The 15,920-nt window shown below is 51.5% G+C and overlaps 1 protein-coding gene across 4 annotated transcripts; it reads right to left on the bottom strand.

The window, feature by feature from the left end:
* Positions 1 to 899: 899 nt before the first annotated feature.
* LOC135421244 (G-protein coupled receptor 83-like) lies at positions 900 to 14,219 on the bottom strand. 4 transcript variants are annotated; one of them, XM_064669514.1, is made up of 6 exons: positions 14,135 to 14,219; positions 13,413 to 13,495; positions 12,620 to 13,308; positions 11,729 to 11,854; positions 10,309 to 10,442; positions 900 to 7,121 (listed from the first exon to the last, which is right to left on the bottom strand). In XM_064669514.1, the coding sequence occupies exons 3-6, from the start codon at positions 13,001 to 13,003 to the stop codon at positions 6,536 to 6,538; spliced, it is 1,230 nt and encodes a 409-aa protein (XP_064525584.1). In that variant the 5' UTR covers positions 13,004 to 13,308; positions 13,413 to 13,495; positions 14,135 to 14,219; the 3' UTR covers positions 900 to 6,535. The 4 variants fall into 4 exon arrangements, with proteins under 4 accessions (XP_064525584.1, XP_064525583.1, XP_064525585.1 ...); XM_064669513.1 differs by lacking the exon at positions 14,135 to 14,219 and adding an exon at positions 13,802 to 14,054; XM_064669515.1 differs by lacking the exon at positions 14,135 to 14,219 and adding an exon at positions 13,901 to 14,054.
* Positions 14,220 to 15,920: the final 1,701 nt, after the last annotated feature.

Below are 15,920 nucleotides of genomic sequence, written 5' to 3'. Positions count from 1 at the left end.
CATGGTGGGGGCTCAGTTCCACTCTCCAGCCTTCCTGTGTGCATCCATTGGGGGGAGGAAAGAGCAGAAATCTCAGGGAACAACGGCAGGGAGAGAAGGGGATTCTCACAGGTGAACTCAAGGAGAGAGGCAGTAATTAAATTTCACCTGATTTTGATGTCAGGAGGGACAGGCTCAGAGGATGCTTAACCCCCTTTTGCTCTGCTCCTTGCGTGGGAATCGCTCATCCCCGTGGGCCTCGATGGCGTTCAGCTCCATAATAAACCCCTCCTCCCACTGGGCACATCCTGCTCAGCCCTGCACTGCCCTCCACATGCCCCTGGCCCCTGCAAGGACAGCAGGACAGGTGGGTAAGTTTCCATTGCTAAAACTGAAGACTGAAATCCATTAGAGAGAACTGAATTTCCAGACTGGAGTTCCTTCCCTTCTCTGCTTTCCTTCCCCACAGGTGATGTTTTTACAGGTTTGTTCTCTGATTTTCTAATTCTATAGTTCCCCCAGGCTTCCCCCGCATGCTCAGTTCTCACCTCACCATGCCTCTGCAGGACACAAGGACTATTACCAGTGAAGAAAACACGTTTCACAGCACATTATTGAATTGGATGTGTTTGCCCAGAGACAGAAATGTATTGTTCTTCTACCTTCCTCACGGGTACTTTCAAAAAGCAGCTGAAAAGCTTTAGCAGTGTGTTTGGGACATCCCCAGCATCCCTGGCTGCTCAGCACCCACCCAGGCAGTGCCTCCTTCACCCACAGTCACTGTGGGCAGACAAGCCACTACACCCTGGGGAATGGGACAGAGTGCTTAGGGAATTAAGGGAACATTAGTGAGAGCAAACCGTCTCAATTGGGACCAAACTGGGAGCAACAACATCCACCGCACCAAAAAAAAAGAAAAAAAAAATTCTCAATTCCTTTTATTAGCAGCAGTTGTTAATTTTTAAGGGAAAATAAATCCATCTCCAATTCCAGAGCCGTGCTGATGGCAAACAAACATTCTGTCTTCGGGGACAGCCTGATGCCAATAATTATTATCCATCAAAAATACATTATTATTCCAAGTGAAATTCCTGTATTCCTGCCCTGAGCCCTGGTGGTAAATGAGGTTTTTGAGCCTGGCCAGCCTGTTTCTGCATGACAATTAGTACATTAACGGGAGCCAATAGCCTGGGTGTTGAGCTGGTTTGGCTTCCAGTGCAGCAGCATTGGGGAAGGAGCTTTAGCAAAAGAATAAAGTGTTTTTACAACCCATTCAATACCTCTTCACACTCCCCCTCATCCTCCTCTGAGCCGCTTTGATGGAATTATCGGATTACAAATACCTTAATCAAGTACAATAACAACAGGGCCAATTTTCATCATTTTTTACCTCCTACGGTTAATATTAGCAAGTCAGAGCAAGGAGCATGCGACACCCCCGGTCTGTGCCCCGGCCACCTCCAAAGCCAGACGGGTCAGGCGCGGCTCTGGGGCCGCTCCTCCGGGTCGGGGGGACGGGCCAGGGCGGCTCCACCGAGAGCAGGGCGCTGTGAGCTGCTCTGCTCCTCACCGGGCTCTCACCCGGCTCCTGCCCAGAGGTCCTCCCGAAGCACGTCCCCCACCCCGGGCACCGACAGGGTCGTGCTCCAGCCCTGCAGAACCTGTGCCATGGAAAGCACGGCAGCTTGGTGTCAGGAACGTGCGTGTGTGTGAACATACACAGCAATACAGACCAAAATGAAATGGAGAAAAGGCTCCTATCCCCCACTTTGTACAGGGAGGGGGAGCAGGGAACGTGTTAGCAATGCTCAGCAGTACAGATAGGAAAATAGGACACTTGTCCCACCTTCCCCCTCAGTCTCTCCTTTCTTCACAGTGACCAGAGGAAACAAGGGAAAAACAAAGTATTAGACAACTGGGCTCCACAAAGAAGTGGAGAATCAGTCAAGCAATGAATCTGTTCCCATTTATAGCTGAGATGTCTGAATACATTGCTAAATATTTATGGTCTTTATTAGCTCTGTTAATCATAACAGTTCTCCTGGAGAATGAATATTCCTACATCATGCCCTGCAAGCTGTGCAGGACAGCAGAATACTTATATTCCCCTGAATGGAAGGCGAAGGAAGGCAAGTTAATGCAATTCTCTCAAATAGAACACAGAGGTACCCTTATGTTCAAGTCAGCTTTAGGTTTCTTAAAATGAACCTTCTAATTTAATAAAGAGAAAAAAATCGATATCCTACCATAGAAATGTGAGTGTAAAGAGGGAAGGGACACTGCATGGAAGAGTTTATTTGGAATGCAGCCATGGCCACCTCCATGTGAGAACCATTGGTGTCAGTCACTGTTGTTCAGCATGAGCAACTGGTGCATTTCATTTCAGAACAGGGCAGGAATTAGAGACAAGCAGGTGAATAACTGGCCTGTGAAGAGGGGTTCATGAAAGACAATATACTGTGAAGGAAATACTACAGTGGTAAAAACTAAAACTTGATTCTTTTCCAGCCCTTAGGAGGGACTCGGTTTATTAATCTGAAGGTGGAAGGTCCAAGCAGTGTATCACAGTTCAGAAGCAAGTGAAACTATCCAAAACAGCCCAGGGCCACCCAGCCTGCTGCAGGTCCCCACTAATGGAACTGTGGTAAATCCATCATGGAAGTGATTCAGGCACTTCTTGTGTTCTGAATTCTGCCATGTTTGGCATGTATTACCAGTAAAAGGTCAAAATAAGCTGTGGAAGGAGAAAGAAGCTGCAAAAGGTTGGGGTCATTGATTAATTGACCGCTTAATTCCTGTGGGAAACTGCCTGAGACAGGATGAGGCCACAAGCAAATATTTTTCCTGTCTCAAAAATAGGTACAAAATCTGCTGCTCTGAAACTTGCTGCCATCATTTTTGTTAGGTATCATAAACTATCTCCTAACAGAACCTATGGTCTGGCCTCTGATGTACCTGCTCAGCATAGATCGGGAAGAGCCAAGGACTGGGAGTATTCAAGCATCACCCTGGGAGAGCAGTTCAGGAACAGACCTTGGAATTGGGGTGGGGATCACTTGGGAAATGCCAGCAGTCTTCAAACCAAGCACTGACTGCACCCTGTGCCTGGTGCTAAACCTGCCCTCACCTGCCAGTATTCCTGTCTGGGCTCCATCCAAAGTCTGGGAGATCAGAAGTGTTCCCTGCCCACCACAGTGCAGGAGGAGTGGCAGGGGGAGGCAGTGGGGACTGAGGGGGGAGAAGGCTGGTTCTGTGGGGTGCAGGTGGGTTCTGTGGAGAGCAGGGGGTTCTATGGGGGGGCAGGCAGGCTGACTTTGCAGTCGGTGAGAGGGCAGAGCTGTGTGCCCTGACTTGAGGGAGGTGCTCTCCCGCTGCCTGGGGCACAGGGCGGCTGCGCATCATCGCCCACGCGGGAATTTGGGTGTGCCTCTCACGTCCAGGTTCCTTCCTCCCTCTTCCTTCCCTGGTCCATGAATGACCCAAGCTGCCAAGTTATTTCTCAGTGCAAAATGATGGTCTGACTCTGACTCACCTATACCCCTACTTCCCAGGGTTTGTGCTGGATTTAACAGAGGACATTCCCATTTTTCTCTGCAGCATGCTTTGGCCAGCCCCTCCATACTGTTTTTCACTTGAAGAGCTAACTGATGATAATTGTATTCTGTTTCTCCTTCCTGAGCTAATTTTCTGACTCATTGTGGTTTTTTTCTGCTTGCTTTTTGTTAATCTAGTTGGCATGTTGTGGTTTCTTTGTTCATTATGTGATGGGGCTATATAAGAGGATTTGTCTCTGGAATTCAGGTATCCCTTGCACTATGTTCCCTGTTATCGTCTTCATCAGCAACTCTGCTGAAGGCACTCAGCTGCATTTGGCATGAGCTAACCTTAATAAATTTGGGCTGTTAATCACTCAGACATGTCTCGTTGGATCTTTGCACACTGATTTGTGTGTGCTCAAATAGCTTCCCTGGAGTAGACTTGTAGTGACTCAGTGTTTCAATAATCTGCCCTCCAAACTCTCCCTCGGGGTTCTGCCTCCCGGGGCTTCGCCTGCCGAGAGGCGCCGCACCCGCAGCCGCCGAGGGCGCGGGTCGAGGGTTCGCTCCGCAGGCAGGACAAGGGCTCTCCACGTGGCTCGGGCTTCCCAGGGGATTCTCCTCCCACGCCACACTCCTGTCCGGCTCCAGCCTCGGGGCTGCAGGGACCAAACCGTGCTGCTGCTGCCTCGGCCGGGGCAGGACCCTGCGCCCACCAGCACAGTCTGGATGAGGCCGGGAACACACGCGGGGCAGCCCGGGGTCCCCCTTCTGGGAGCTCTCCCTTGGTCCTAGGGATCTCGGACACCAAGCTGCCTCTGCCACTGCTCAGGAAGCCATTCCCAAAGGTGGGCGGCGGGACCAGAGACAGATTAAGGAATGTCTCAGCATCTATTTACCTGCTGCTGAGTTGACTCAGACTCAGCAAAAGCAGAATATCACAGATTCCCTTTTCCAGAGCCTGTCTCGGTAAGCACTGCTCGCCTGCAGTCCATCAGGGATGCAGCCTCCTGCCCCTCAGGCACTGCCCTTGCCCTGGTCAAACATCACTCAGGCTATGGCTTTTTTGATGTTTTGCATCCTGTGTTTGCCTGAGAACTGCTGAGGGGTGCTGCTGGGAGTCAGGGTATCCTCAAGTGATATGGGAGTGTCGAGGCATTGGGCGAAGCATGCGAGGCTCTGAATCTCATGCAGGCATTGATAATTATCAGTCCAGATAGCTGAGCCTTTAGAGAGATGTGATACAGTCAGCTCTTACATCCTGCCCATTTAGGGGAGAAAAATGCAGCAATGAGGAGATGCTGCGATTGACAGATCCAAGCAAAACCAGCCAGGTTATTTCTCACAGCAAGAGATGGCTAACTTCAGGGATTAGCAGCAGGTCAAGGGAGTGCGAAGAGAGACCCACTTCTTTGGAGTGAGGTGTTTGATTCATCCAGAAAAAGGTTATAAAGCCATTTAAAGGAAGAAAGGAAGGAAAATAAACCTAAGAAATATGAAAGACAATTCATGGCCTTTGAGAACCCCTCACCAAAAGCTGATGAGGGGTGAGGAACAGCAAAAAAGCAAATGACCACTTCTCTTAATAATTAAATGAAGTGATGCTCAATAATTAGAGATAATTTTAACATTTAAAAAAACTCCCAATGAGGTCTTTTGACTGAAAACAGACCCTGCTGTACACAGAGGGAGGGTAGCACTGGCACCCAGCACAGGCAGCTTTGAATTCCCATGTTCAATAACTGTGACTTCCAAGCGAGGTGCCTCAGGGACCAAGTATACACCCATTTCTGCTGCCACTCCTGTTTTGGTCACTGCAATGCACACCCGAGGTGCAGGGATGCACCCAACTGGGGTCAAGTGGCCAGAAGAGAGGACTCCCCCTCCTTTCTTTCCTATTCCTTCTCGCTGCATAAATGGAAAAAAAAAATCAGTCCTTGGTTTCCATTCTTTGGTCTGGATTATCATGCCCCAGGAACTGCTGGGAGTACGTCCTCATCGTCTCCAGCCACCAGGGCACTCCCCTCCTCCCTGGGCAGGAGCTCTGCCCAGCTATGGCCAGGGCAGACCAGGAGCACCCCTGCTCCCAGCAGCCACGGCTCCTTTGGGCTACTGGAATTCATCACCTGGTTTGCACCAACTAGACAGCCCCAGAGTCCTCAGTTGCTCCTCACAGGACATTCCTTCTGGTCCTTTTTTGCCCTCCTGTTGTTTAAATGAGACTTTTACAGCAATTAGTAATGAGACAGAATGATTCCATTCTTCAGTGAGTGAATGCTACAGTTCTGATGAAATATTTTGTGGCCTTCCATAGAGTACCATTGTACCTCTATTTCCTGAATTAATATATTTATAATACAAAGAAATTCTCAATGGACTAAATTACTTGGTCACCATGCCATCTGAGGCTGCAGCCATGGCTCCTGAGGTGCATCCCTGCTCCTCTGCCTCGGGGCTGGGTTCCAGCTGCCTTCAGTGGTACAGAGATGGGGCAGGAGGAACAGCAGCATCTGAGGGAAAAATTGCTGTTGGAAACCTTTACCTCTGTCAGAAGACTTTGCTATAAACTATCTGGTGAAACTCCCTATGGATGAAGTTCATCTGATGTCCAAGTCCTTCCTTCAAAGACAATCTGTTTCTGATGCTGTGCCGAGCTCCATGTCGTGGCACGTGTTCCAGGCCAGTGACTCAGGCCAGCGTGAGCAGTGATAGCAATCCGGGTTCACTACCTCTGATAACAATAAATGAGAATGCCTAAAAGCATATTTCTGTGTCTGAGGAGCTCCATGTGCCCTGCATGTACTCCTGCTCCCTGGGCCAGCTGCAGCACGGGCTTTACTGGTAGGGTGCTGGAGAGGCTGAGCACCCTCCATGCCAAGAAATAGGAGGGGCTACAGCGAGACCAGCCAAAAATCAGCAGTGAAACATCAGAGCAGCAACTTCAGTTGGCTTCTGAGGAGAGACAGGGAGGTGCCTTTTGATGTCCCACACACCCAGGTAACTCCCCTCAGCCCCACGGCTCACAGGTCCGTGTTGGCTGTTGGGAGGTTCCCGGTGGAGCAGATGGTCTGGGAGACAGTTCCCTTCCTGCACCTGGCCTGCTCCATCCACACCTCGTGGCAGGACGTGGGCAGGGCGTGGTCCTGAGCCCGTGGGGCCTTCTGGCAGAGGCCCAGCAGCGCCCGGAGCTCCGCGCGGAAGCTCTCGTTCAGCCAGCAGTAGATGAAGGGGTTGTAGCAGGTGCTGCTCATGGCAAACCAGTGCAGGGCGAAATAGAGCGAGTTCTTTGTCTTGATGCCCAGACTGGAGATGAGCACCACGTAGCAGTTGAGGGGGAACCAGCAGACCGCAAAGACCACCACTACCAGCATCAGCATCTTGATGCTCTTCTTCTTGTTCCTGTGGTGGGTGATGTACTGCTGCGTGGTGACGTCCCCGATGGCATTGCGGAGCCACAGCTTCTTGGCCAGGCGCGTGTAGGTGATGGTGATGATCAGCAGAGGCAGGAGGTAAAGAAGGAGAAATGTAGACAGGTCCAGATACTTCCACACCAGCTCTGCGGGCTCAGGGAAATCAGGGAGGCACAAACTCCGGACAGTGGCTTCCCTTGAAAACAAAGAAATATAGGCCAGATACGGCACATGGTCTTTGCTGTCAAATGGTGCTCCTGGCTCGGCAAACCACACTGGGGGTCTTCACACCACCCATGGCCACCCTTTCAGAGGTGTAGTGTGGACAGTGGGGACAGAGCCTGCAGGCCCTGCCCTCCATGGGTGCACCCACCCTGCCGTGCCCCCCAGCAGCCAGGACCCCTTAACCTGCCGTGCCTCCCTAGCACAGGACCCCTTGGCCAAAGCAGAAACTGCTGCAGCGGTGAAAAGCCAAAGTTGTTTTGGAGGGGAGGGAAGGGGCTGCTGGAGACTGGGAGCTGTGAGAAAGCCTCGCGGGCACAAACAGCCCATCTTCCTTCCCTTCCCTACCCACCATTCTCTTGCCATCAGCTGCTAAAATCTTACTGCTACCTCTTAAAACAGGTGTGATGATTAGTGACTCGGCTCCAGTTGAACCTCTGAGAATTAAATAACAGAAGAACCAAGTGTAACTATGTGCAACTGCTCATTTTAACAACCCCTTACCCCCATCCTGTCCAGCCCGGGGTCCTGGCACGTTCCCAGTGCCCGGCAGTGGCTCTCAACCCCAGCACCCTCTGCAGCACTGTGTGTTCCTTCCACACCCCGCAGCTGGTGACTGGGGTGATGGAACATTAGGAGAAAAGAGCACTTGCACATTTACTTCCAGTGAATATTTTCTCCCTTTCTTTCCTTTCCCCCTTCTTTTGCATTCATTTTGTCCTTCTCTTTTCAGTCCTTGTACTCTGCTGTCCTCTATTTAGCACAGACTTTAGTCCCCATCAAGTTGCATTATTCTTTGCAGTATTGATTAATATCTTTAATATCCTGTTTTCAACCACTGGAGCTGCCTTTTGTGCCACAAATAGAAGATTGTTGAGAACAGGCAGCTGGAGCAGGGGCTGAGGTCAGAGGGGTGTCAATAGGTGCTGGAGCTGAGCTCTGCCAAACACGGAGGACCTAGAGGGGCTGCTTGAAAGTGGGACTGACTCAGGAGGGAAAATCATCTTTTCTGAACTTCAGTCTTGGCTTTTCCTCCACAGATATGGCTCACCACTGGCACAGGTGAGGCCAGACCCTGCCTGCAGGCAGCTCTGCCAGCCTGCCTGCCAAAGGGGACCTGCCAAAGTGGGCCAGACAAGACACTGTTTTGGTGAATTCTGATATGACCAGGGATTCAGACACACTGCTGTGCAGTGCAGCCAGAGAGATGGATGCTGGTGGAGCCCCTTTTCCCCATCCCAGAATCCCAACTGCTCTCTGGTGGGAATCTCAGGAGCCCTGGCCCTGCAGGAGTTATTATAAGCAATATTACAACTGGGATTTTTTTTCAATGGAAAGCAGGGACAGGAATAGCATGTCCTGGAAGTCCTTATATCGCTGAGCTGCCTCATGCCAATGTGGGGCTCAGTTTCCTCCGGCTGTGCCAAAGGATGAGCAGAGACAGGTGCCCAGAAACAGATCATGGCGTTTGTTCATTCATGAGCAATTTGTTCCCTAATCCCCGAGCACAGCTGGGGAGCAACGTGAGCACACAGAAACCCTGCCCGTGTTTACAGTCTGGGCAGTTGGATGTATGATATCCCCTGGGTCTCTCGGTCACATCAGGCACAAGCACGGGCAGGGGAGGGCTGTGAAGCCCCGTTCACACTCCCAGCTGGTGCAGCCCCTCGTACACCACAGCAGTGATAGCCTGTGCAGGCACTCGTGCTCTCCCGCAGGGAGGGACCTGGCTGGGCTGTAACAAATAATATTTGTCCTTAATACAGAAGGTCAATGTCTACAATAGAAATCTCACTCCTGCTTCCTGCCAGTGCCTCCTTGCCCCATTCCTTGGGATGCTGATCTCAGCCTGAAAACACAGGACATGGTAAGATTATCCCTGTGCCCTCGAGAATGACTTTCCTGCGAAGGGCAGCACCAAGAGTGTGATACCCGCCACAAAAATCCCACTTGGGTACCATTACGGTTTTCTCGCCAGGAGGGGTTACAGCAATGCCACAGGCTGGTGGAGACAGGAGGGACAGAACAGTTTGGGTACCACAGAGGAACAGGGCAAAGAAACCCCGAAGCTCTGGTTCTGTGTTTCTCCCTGGCAGAGGGTGTCAGCAGCGACAAATGCCATCCCTGAGCCATTTGTGGGAAGATAAGCTGTTGCGCTTTTTTATTAACTTTTTTTCTCTCTAGATCAGAACCTTGAACTCATTCTGACATTTCAGCAGTCCTCATGTGGGTGTGAAATTCTACTTCATCTCCTTTTAATAGCTCCTGTTGCTGTGTTCAGCCAAGCAAAGAGTTCCTTTCCCTTGTGGGGAGGCACCATGGCACACCAGGACAGCTCCGGTTCCGGCCCAAGCACTGGTCGACATGTCTTGCACAGTTATCCCCCCAGCCCCACACTGGTTCCCCCTAGTCCTGCACTGCTCAGCCACAGAGGAGGGGGTGAGGGCTTTGCTTTGCTTTTCTCATTTGTGTTACATTGAGCAGAGGAGCCTCAAGCTTCAAGGAAGGTTGGTCCTGATTCACAAATCCACATGGATGAAATACAGGGAAGCCACAACGTGCAACTCAGTATATGAAGTCCTGTGGACAAGGGTGGCCCTGCTGACAAACCGAGGCAGTCCCCTCCTCCTGCTCCCTACAGAGCCTTGTTGATGTCAGTACCAGGTGTTCCCACCATGAGGTTTATTTTCTTTCCTTTCCAAACTGCAGTCTGGCTCTCTCTCTCTCCTCCCTGCATGAGCGAGTTGGCTGGCCTTGGTCTTGTTCTGTCTGAGGAGCTGAGCAGGCACAAGGAGGGAAGAGGAAAGGCCCTCGGGAGAAAATTACCTTCTCCAGACAGAGTCCATCCTGGCAGGGCCATGGCTGCGCCTGGAGCTGCCCCAGCAGGGGCTGGGAGTGGGACCCAGCCCCTCGTCCGGGTGGTGGGAGGTGGTGAGGGCGATCCCAGGACCGGGGGCTGCGTGTGCCCCCGACAGGCCAGGCAGCACTTGCACAGCCCAGCCTTTGCTGCAGGAAGTGGGATCTCACCCACACACTGGCTCCCTCTGATCCCACAGCACCCTGCCCCACACCTGGGAGCTTCCAGCACCCTCCCTGCTGAGCAGCACTGCACGGGGGCTGCCGGACCTCTGCACACTCACTGGGAAGGGGAGATCACTCACCTGTAGTTATACTGGAAAAGCTTTTGGTAGATGGCATGGGGCAGGGAGAAACAGGTTGCCATCAGCCAGATAACAGAGATGCTCAGTGCTCCCTTCGTCAGGGACATCCTCTGCTTCAGTGGGTTCAGGATGACCTGCAACAGAAACTCCGCTGTGAATCCTCTGCCACAGGGAAGCAAAGCCCCTCCCAGCCCACATGGCAGAGGCAGTTTGTGACACAACGTAACACAGTTAATCATAGGAGAATGATGGCCATGATTAGGAAAATGTCCTGCTCATTAGAGTGACCTGGAAAATGGGAAATGTTGAATTTCTCAGTCTGCTCAGAAGAACTTTTAAATTTTATCTTTTTCTGTGAGAACCATTTTCCTTAAATTGGGGGTTACGTTAGGTCAGAAAAAAGAAGATATCTACACAAGTGCCTTCACTCCAGGATATGTTTGTTTATTCTGTATGAACTACATAAAAAATATCTCCTGTTCGAATTGGGCCTGTGAAACTGAGCCCTCCTCCCCTCTGCTGAGGCAGCAACTCACCTGTCATGAAATTTACACTCTTAGATCTTTCAGCTGGTGAAATCTGATAGTCTGGAAGTTACTATTTGATGATGGCACAAGAGAGGGCAGTGATTACAAGGGACAAGCCCATGGCCCCGGCTGCCCTCACTGCCCTCGCAGACAGCATTTGTCATGGCCATGGACGGACAGACAGCGAGCATGACCTTCTCACAGCTCAAGCCTCCTCCCAGTATTTCCAGCAGAGATTTCCCCTCTGCCACTCCCCTTTGTACTGGTCCAGCATCAGCCCCATGGCTCCACCACGGGACATTGGTCTCAGAATTTAACTCCATCTGCCCTGCAGCTTGATGACACAGCAAATGCCCAATGGGGAAAGAAGAGTAGAAGAACAAATAGACAACTAAATCACAATTTGAGCTGAGGATGCCTCACACTGGTGTTCTATGGGCTTTGGGTGTTAAACAAAATACCTTGAAGAAGTTTCTGCACAGCTGAAGTAGTGCTTCGTGCTCAGTGCTGGCTCTCTACCTTTCCAGGGCCTGCACACAAGATGAAGCCTCTGGAATCAGTTGCCCTGCCATACCTGGAGCTAGGCTGGACCTAGCTTTCTTCAGACTGGGTGGAAAAGGTGTCCTCACCCTTTTTAGCTGGAAATCTGGGAGCACCCTGTGAAACTCATGATGCCATTTTGTTCCTTCACTTCTGCCCCATATTCAGGAACCCACAGAAGTCCATCAATCCTTCCAGCCCCTGGCACAGGAGGGCTCTGAGTGAAGCTCTAGAGCCTTCTCACTGGAGAGGGGTTGAATCCCCAAATTCATCCACCTTGGGCCCATGGCTCGACCAAGATTGAGGGGGAATTGGGAAGGTCTTGGAAGGGAGGAGGGGGTGGGTGGTGTCACCTGGTGCCTGTCGAGAGCGATGGCTGTCAGGGTCAGTGTGGAGACGTGCAGGGAGCAGTACTGCACGAAGCGGCTGATGTGGCACATGGCCTTCCCAAAAATCCATGTGCTGTTCACAAACCGGACCTGAGGGGAAACAACAACTCATCAGCCAGAAAACATGCTGAAAACAAATCCATGGGGAAATCCCTTGGGTGGCACCTGAACTGGTTCAGGGGTTCTGGCTGGGAGGGCACCTTCACCTGAAACCCAAAGAAAGATCAGCTACACTGGGCTCTACCTTTACAGAAGAATTTAGAAGGTCAAACCCCTCAGATTATGGGGTGGTGCTGCTGCAGCCCTCCTGGCCTGTTCTGGCCATTATGTGTGAACAGCAGTAATAACTTTTTATTGCACTAACAACTATATTTGGAAAAAGCGCACCAAGGTTTGGTATCAACTGTCAGGTCTGGAGAGCTTTCACTGAAGCCTTTTGCCCATCTGGCAGCTCTGAAAAGCTCAGCTACTTTCTTCCGGTCACCTCGTATGACTGGCATTCGGGCTGTTCTGCCCTACTAAGGGACTCTCTAGTGCTCTCCTGCACAAACATTAAAAGCACATGTTCACCAAGGTACCTGTTCTCATTCCCTGAGAAGCTCTTGCTGGGGTTTGGTGGCACACATGAAGAAACTTAAGAGTCTCTAGGAGATACAGAGACTAACAGAGAAAAGGGACCCCACAGGTTTCTGAACAGTGTTTTACTTGCCTGGTAGAGTTGTCTATTAGACTTGGTGGTGTTGGGTTCCCACCTCAGCCCTAGGAGAGCATGCACAGAGAGACTGTGACCACCAGAGTTCTAAAGGGCAGGAGGCTCCCCTTGTGGCTGAAGGGATAGCACAGCCAGCCACTTACCAGAGTGAAAGGTGTGTTGAGCAGCGTGATCATGATGTCAGACACAGCCAGGTTGACAATGAAGAGGCTGGTGGCTGAGTGCATCCTCTTGTTCTTCAGCACCACGTGGCACACCAGCATGTTCCCAAAGAGAGACATGACAATAATGACTGAGTACGCCACGATCAGGAGAGCTTTCATAGTTGGTTTCTGGGATTCTGGCTCATATTTAGCCAGCTCGGCAAATTTCTCCCACTCAGTAACACGGCTGTCCGTCCAGTTGAAGGTGGTCCTGTTGATTGCTTGGTAGATGGACATGAGTTGGGTTAGGGAAGAGTAATGGTCCAACTCCTCCAGCAATCTCATCACCTGTGACCTGTATGGCTGAAGCAGCAAGGAAGGCATGGTGGGTTAACCTCAGTCTTTCCTCTGCTTGAGGTCACTGGGATCATGGCTCAAGCTGACAGCACGTGATCCATCAGCTTCGGCTCCTTGGTTGTCCAGGAGATGGTGAAGATGCGGCTGCCATTGCAAACACCACCCTAAAATAGAAAGCTGGGGGAGCCTCTGAGGTACGGTGGGTTTCCCGGGGACAGGGGTTTCCTGGCACTGGCAAGACGTTCCAGTGGCGTCTCACAAAGGGGTTGGTTTGGGACTTCACACTCTCAGCACCTTCTTATATCAGGAAGAGCAAGAGCTTCACAGGTGAGCTGGAAAGAAGAACTAGTCGTGACATATAGCAAATGTGGAAAAATCTCAGGTGGGGTTTGAAGTTGTTTTAATTTGACATCAGCTTTTTTGTCTTTGTTCTTACCTGAGTTCATTTCTCCTCCAACTTCCATGGAAGGCTGCACTATCGGTGTTTTCATCCTCTGCTTCAAACCACCCAGTTCTTTTCTGTTGAAATGTAAAAGCAGAGACATTGGGGATCATTTTTGAGAGCAGAGGCAGCTTTTGTCTGCACCTAATTCCAGCAATTAGCCTGAAACTATTCAGAGCCTAGAAATCACATTAGAAATTGACTTTAGTCTCTCTTATTTTCTCCTCCAAATGATGGCTGAATTCTGCTTCCAGTGACTGAATTGTAGTGGGGAAATGGTCTTTCCTGCAAAAGGCAAGACAGCAGTAGAGGCACGGAACTGGTGGAGGAGCCACTTCACAGCATAAAACCCAACCCACACAGAACAATTCCCCAGAATCTACCTTGGTTCATCTTCTCCCAGCTCCTCCAGGCTCAAGCAGGCTGCCAGACCACCCCGTGCCGCTGCTGCAGGAATTTCTTCCCAATGCAGAAACACTCACCTTTAGCTATAGCAAATCCAAAGATGTCTTTCCAGTAACATTGTGAATTCTGAATAGAAACCAATGCTTCTCTCCCTGGACTGGATAAATCCATACATGACATACATTACAGCACCCATTACACGCCAGTTCCCCGCACGCCCCAATGACAAGAAGAAACCAAACTCCCCTCCCTCACCCTTAGTGCCCTCCCCAATTCTTACCCCTTACCCTCACCCTCACTCCCTCCCTTACCTCCCACCGTCCGGTCGTTGTCGTCCCCCTGCGCCCGCTCAGCAGCGGCTCCTTCGGCTCCCTGCGCCGCACACCCCGCACCGCACACTCTGCACACCCCGCACCACACACCACCTCGCACCGCACACCCCGCACACCCGCACACCCCGCACACCCCGCACACTCCGCACACCCGCACACCCCGCACACTCCGCACACCCGCACACCCCGCACACCCGCACACCCCGCACACCCCGCACACCCCGCACACCCGCACACCCGCACACCCGCACACCCCGCACACTCTGCACACCCCGCACACCCGCACACCCCGCACACCCGCACACCCCGCACACCCCGCACACCCGCACACTCCGCATACTCTGCACACCCCGCACACCCCGCACACTCTGCACACCCCGCACACCCCGCACGTGCCGCCGCTCGGGGCGGGGCTCGGGGGCGGGGCCGCTCCATTCATGAAAAGCCGCGGGCGCGGCCCCGCAGCCCCCGCCGGTGCCGGGAGTTATTACCGGGGGTTAATCAGTGCTGCGGTTTCCCGCCCGCCCGGACCCTCCCCGCGGGCACCCCCAGAGCGGCCCCCGAGGGGTCCCAGCGCCCATCACTGCGAGCGGGGCACGGAGCATCCGTGCTTGCAGAGATCCCGGCAGTGCGTTAGCGGGAAAAGGGGAAAACCATCTTCACAAACCATTCCCGACCCGAATCTCCCGGTGGAGGCTCAACACTTCTTCTTTAACAAGTGTTTTTCCCACGTCTGGATCCCGCTTGGCAGATGCTGACACAGAAACACAAAAATAAAGGCAGTTAAGGTTTCGAAGATTTTAGACAGCATATTTTTAAACTAGATATTATCAACCTTCTCATTTTGCATCCTGCATGCGTCACTCATTCCTTATTAAAAAAAAAAAAAAGGAAGAAAGAAGGGTGTTTTGACATCCATGATCTCCTGCCCCCATCCATGGTTCTGTTCCCACTGTCCATGTCTTGCCTAGCACCTCTGTGGCCATGTCATGCAGGACAAAAGTAGGGGAGCAGCTACAGGATGGGGAATGTGTGAGAGGGACACAGGACACAGAGCACATGTCTCTTGCCAGACTCCAAATTCTGTGTCTGGGTAAGAAGGTCCCACATTGAGGTGTGGAGCCAAGAATTCACATCAATTGCAAGTCCAAGGTTTAACAGCCCAATCCAGTTCATTAAGAAGCTCCAGTCGTCCTGCTTGTTCCAATAATAACAGCACTTCTATTTTCCAAATTATCTAATTATTGCTAATTCTAATTAATAATGCACTTCAAAGTGTCATTCACAAGAGCCCTGATGTCTGTTCTAGTCTCCTGCATTTGTAGCCTCCATCAGGGCAAATAAACCATTGATGAGAGTTTGAAGGTTGGGCTTTTCCCACTTTGGGGTCTGTTTGCCATGGAGCAGAATAGGCATCCCAGCTCACACTGTGCCAGCCAGAGGCTCTTGGAGAGACCAGCGAAGATCCTTCCCACAAGCAGCAGAAAAAGAGCCCAGACAGAGACAGGAATTCCTTCTGTGGGAGGAAAGATTTGTATAGTTGGTGTGTGTTTCTCCAAGGAACTGGCTCTTTGCTCAGAATTTCATATTTATGAATTCCCACGTCTAGGAGCTGCTCCAGTTCATGGCTAGGTCAGAACTCCAGTTGCTTTCAGCAGAAGTAGAACGAGCCTTGCATTTGCTCTCTGGGGTTTCTTGCCTGAGGGGTGCAGGAAGGACACACTTGACATTTATTTTCGCAGTAGCAAGATGATCTGGGAGGTTT

The sequence above is a fragment of the Pseudopipra pipra genome, chromosome 13 (genome assembly GCF_036250125.1).
Source record: "Pseudopipra pipra isolate bDixPip1 chromosome 13, bDixPip1.hap1, whole genome shotgun sequence".
Taxonomy (NCBI): Eukaryota; Metazoa; Chordata; class Aves; order Passeriformes; family Pipridae; genus Pseudopipra; species Pseudopipra pipra.
Note: the sequence above shows the minus strand (reverse complement) of the source record. Positions and strands in the feature narration are given on the sequence as shown.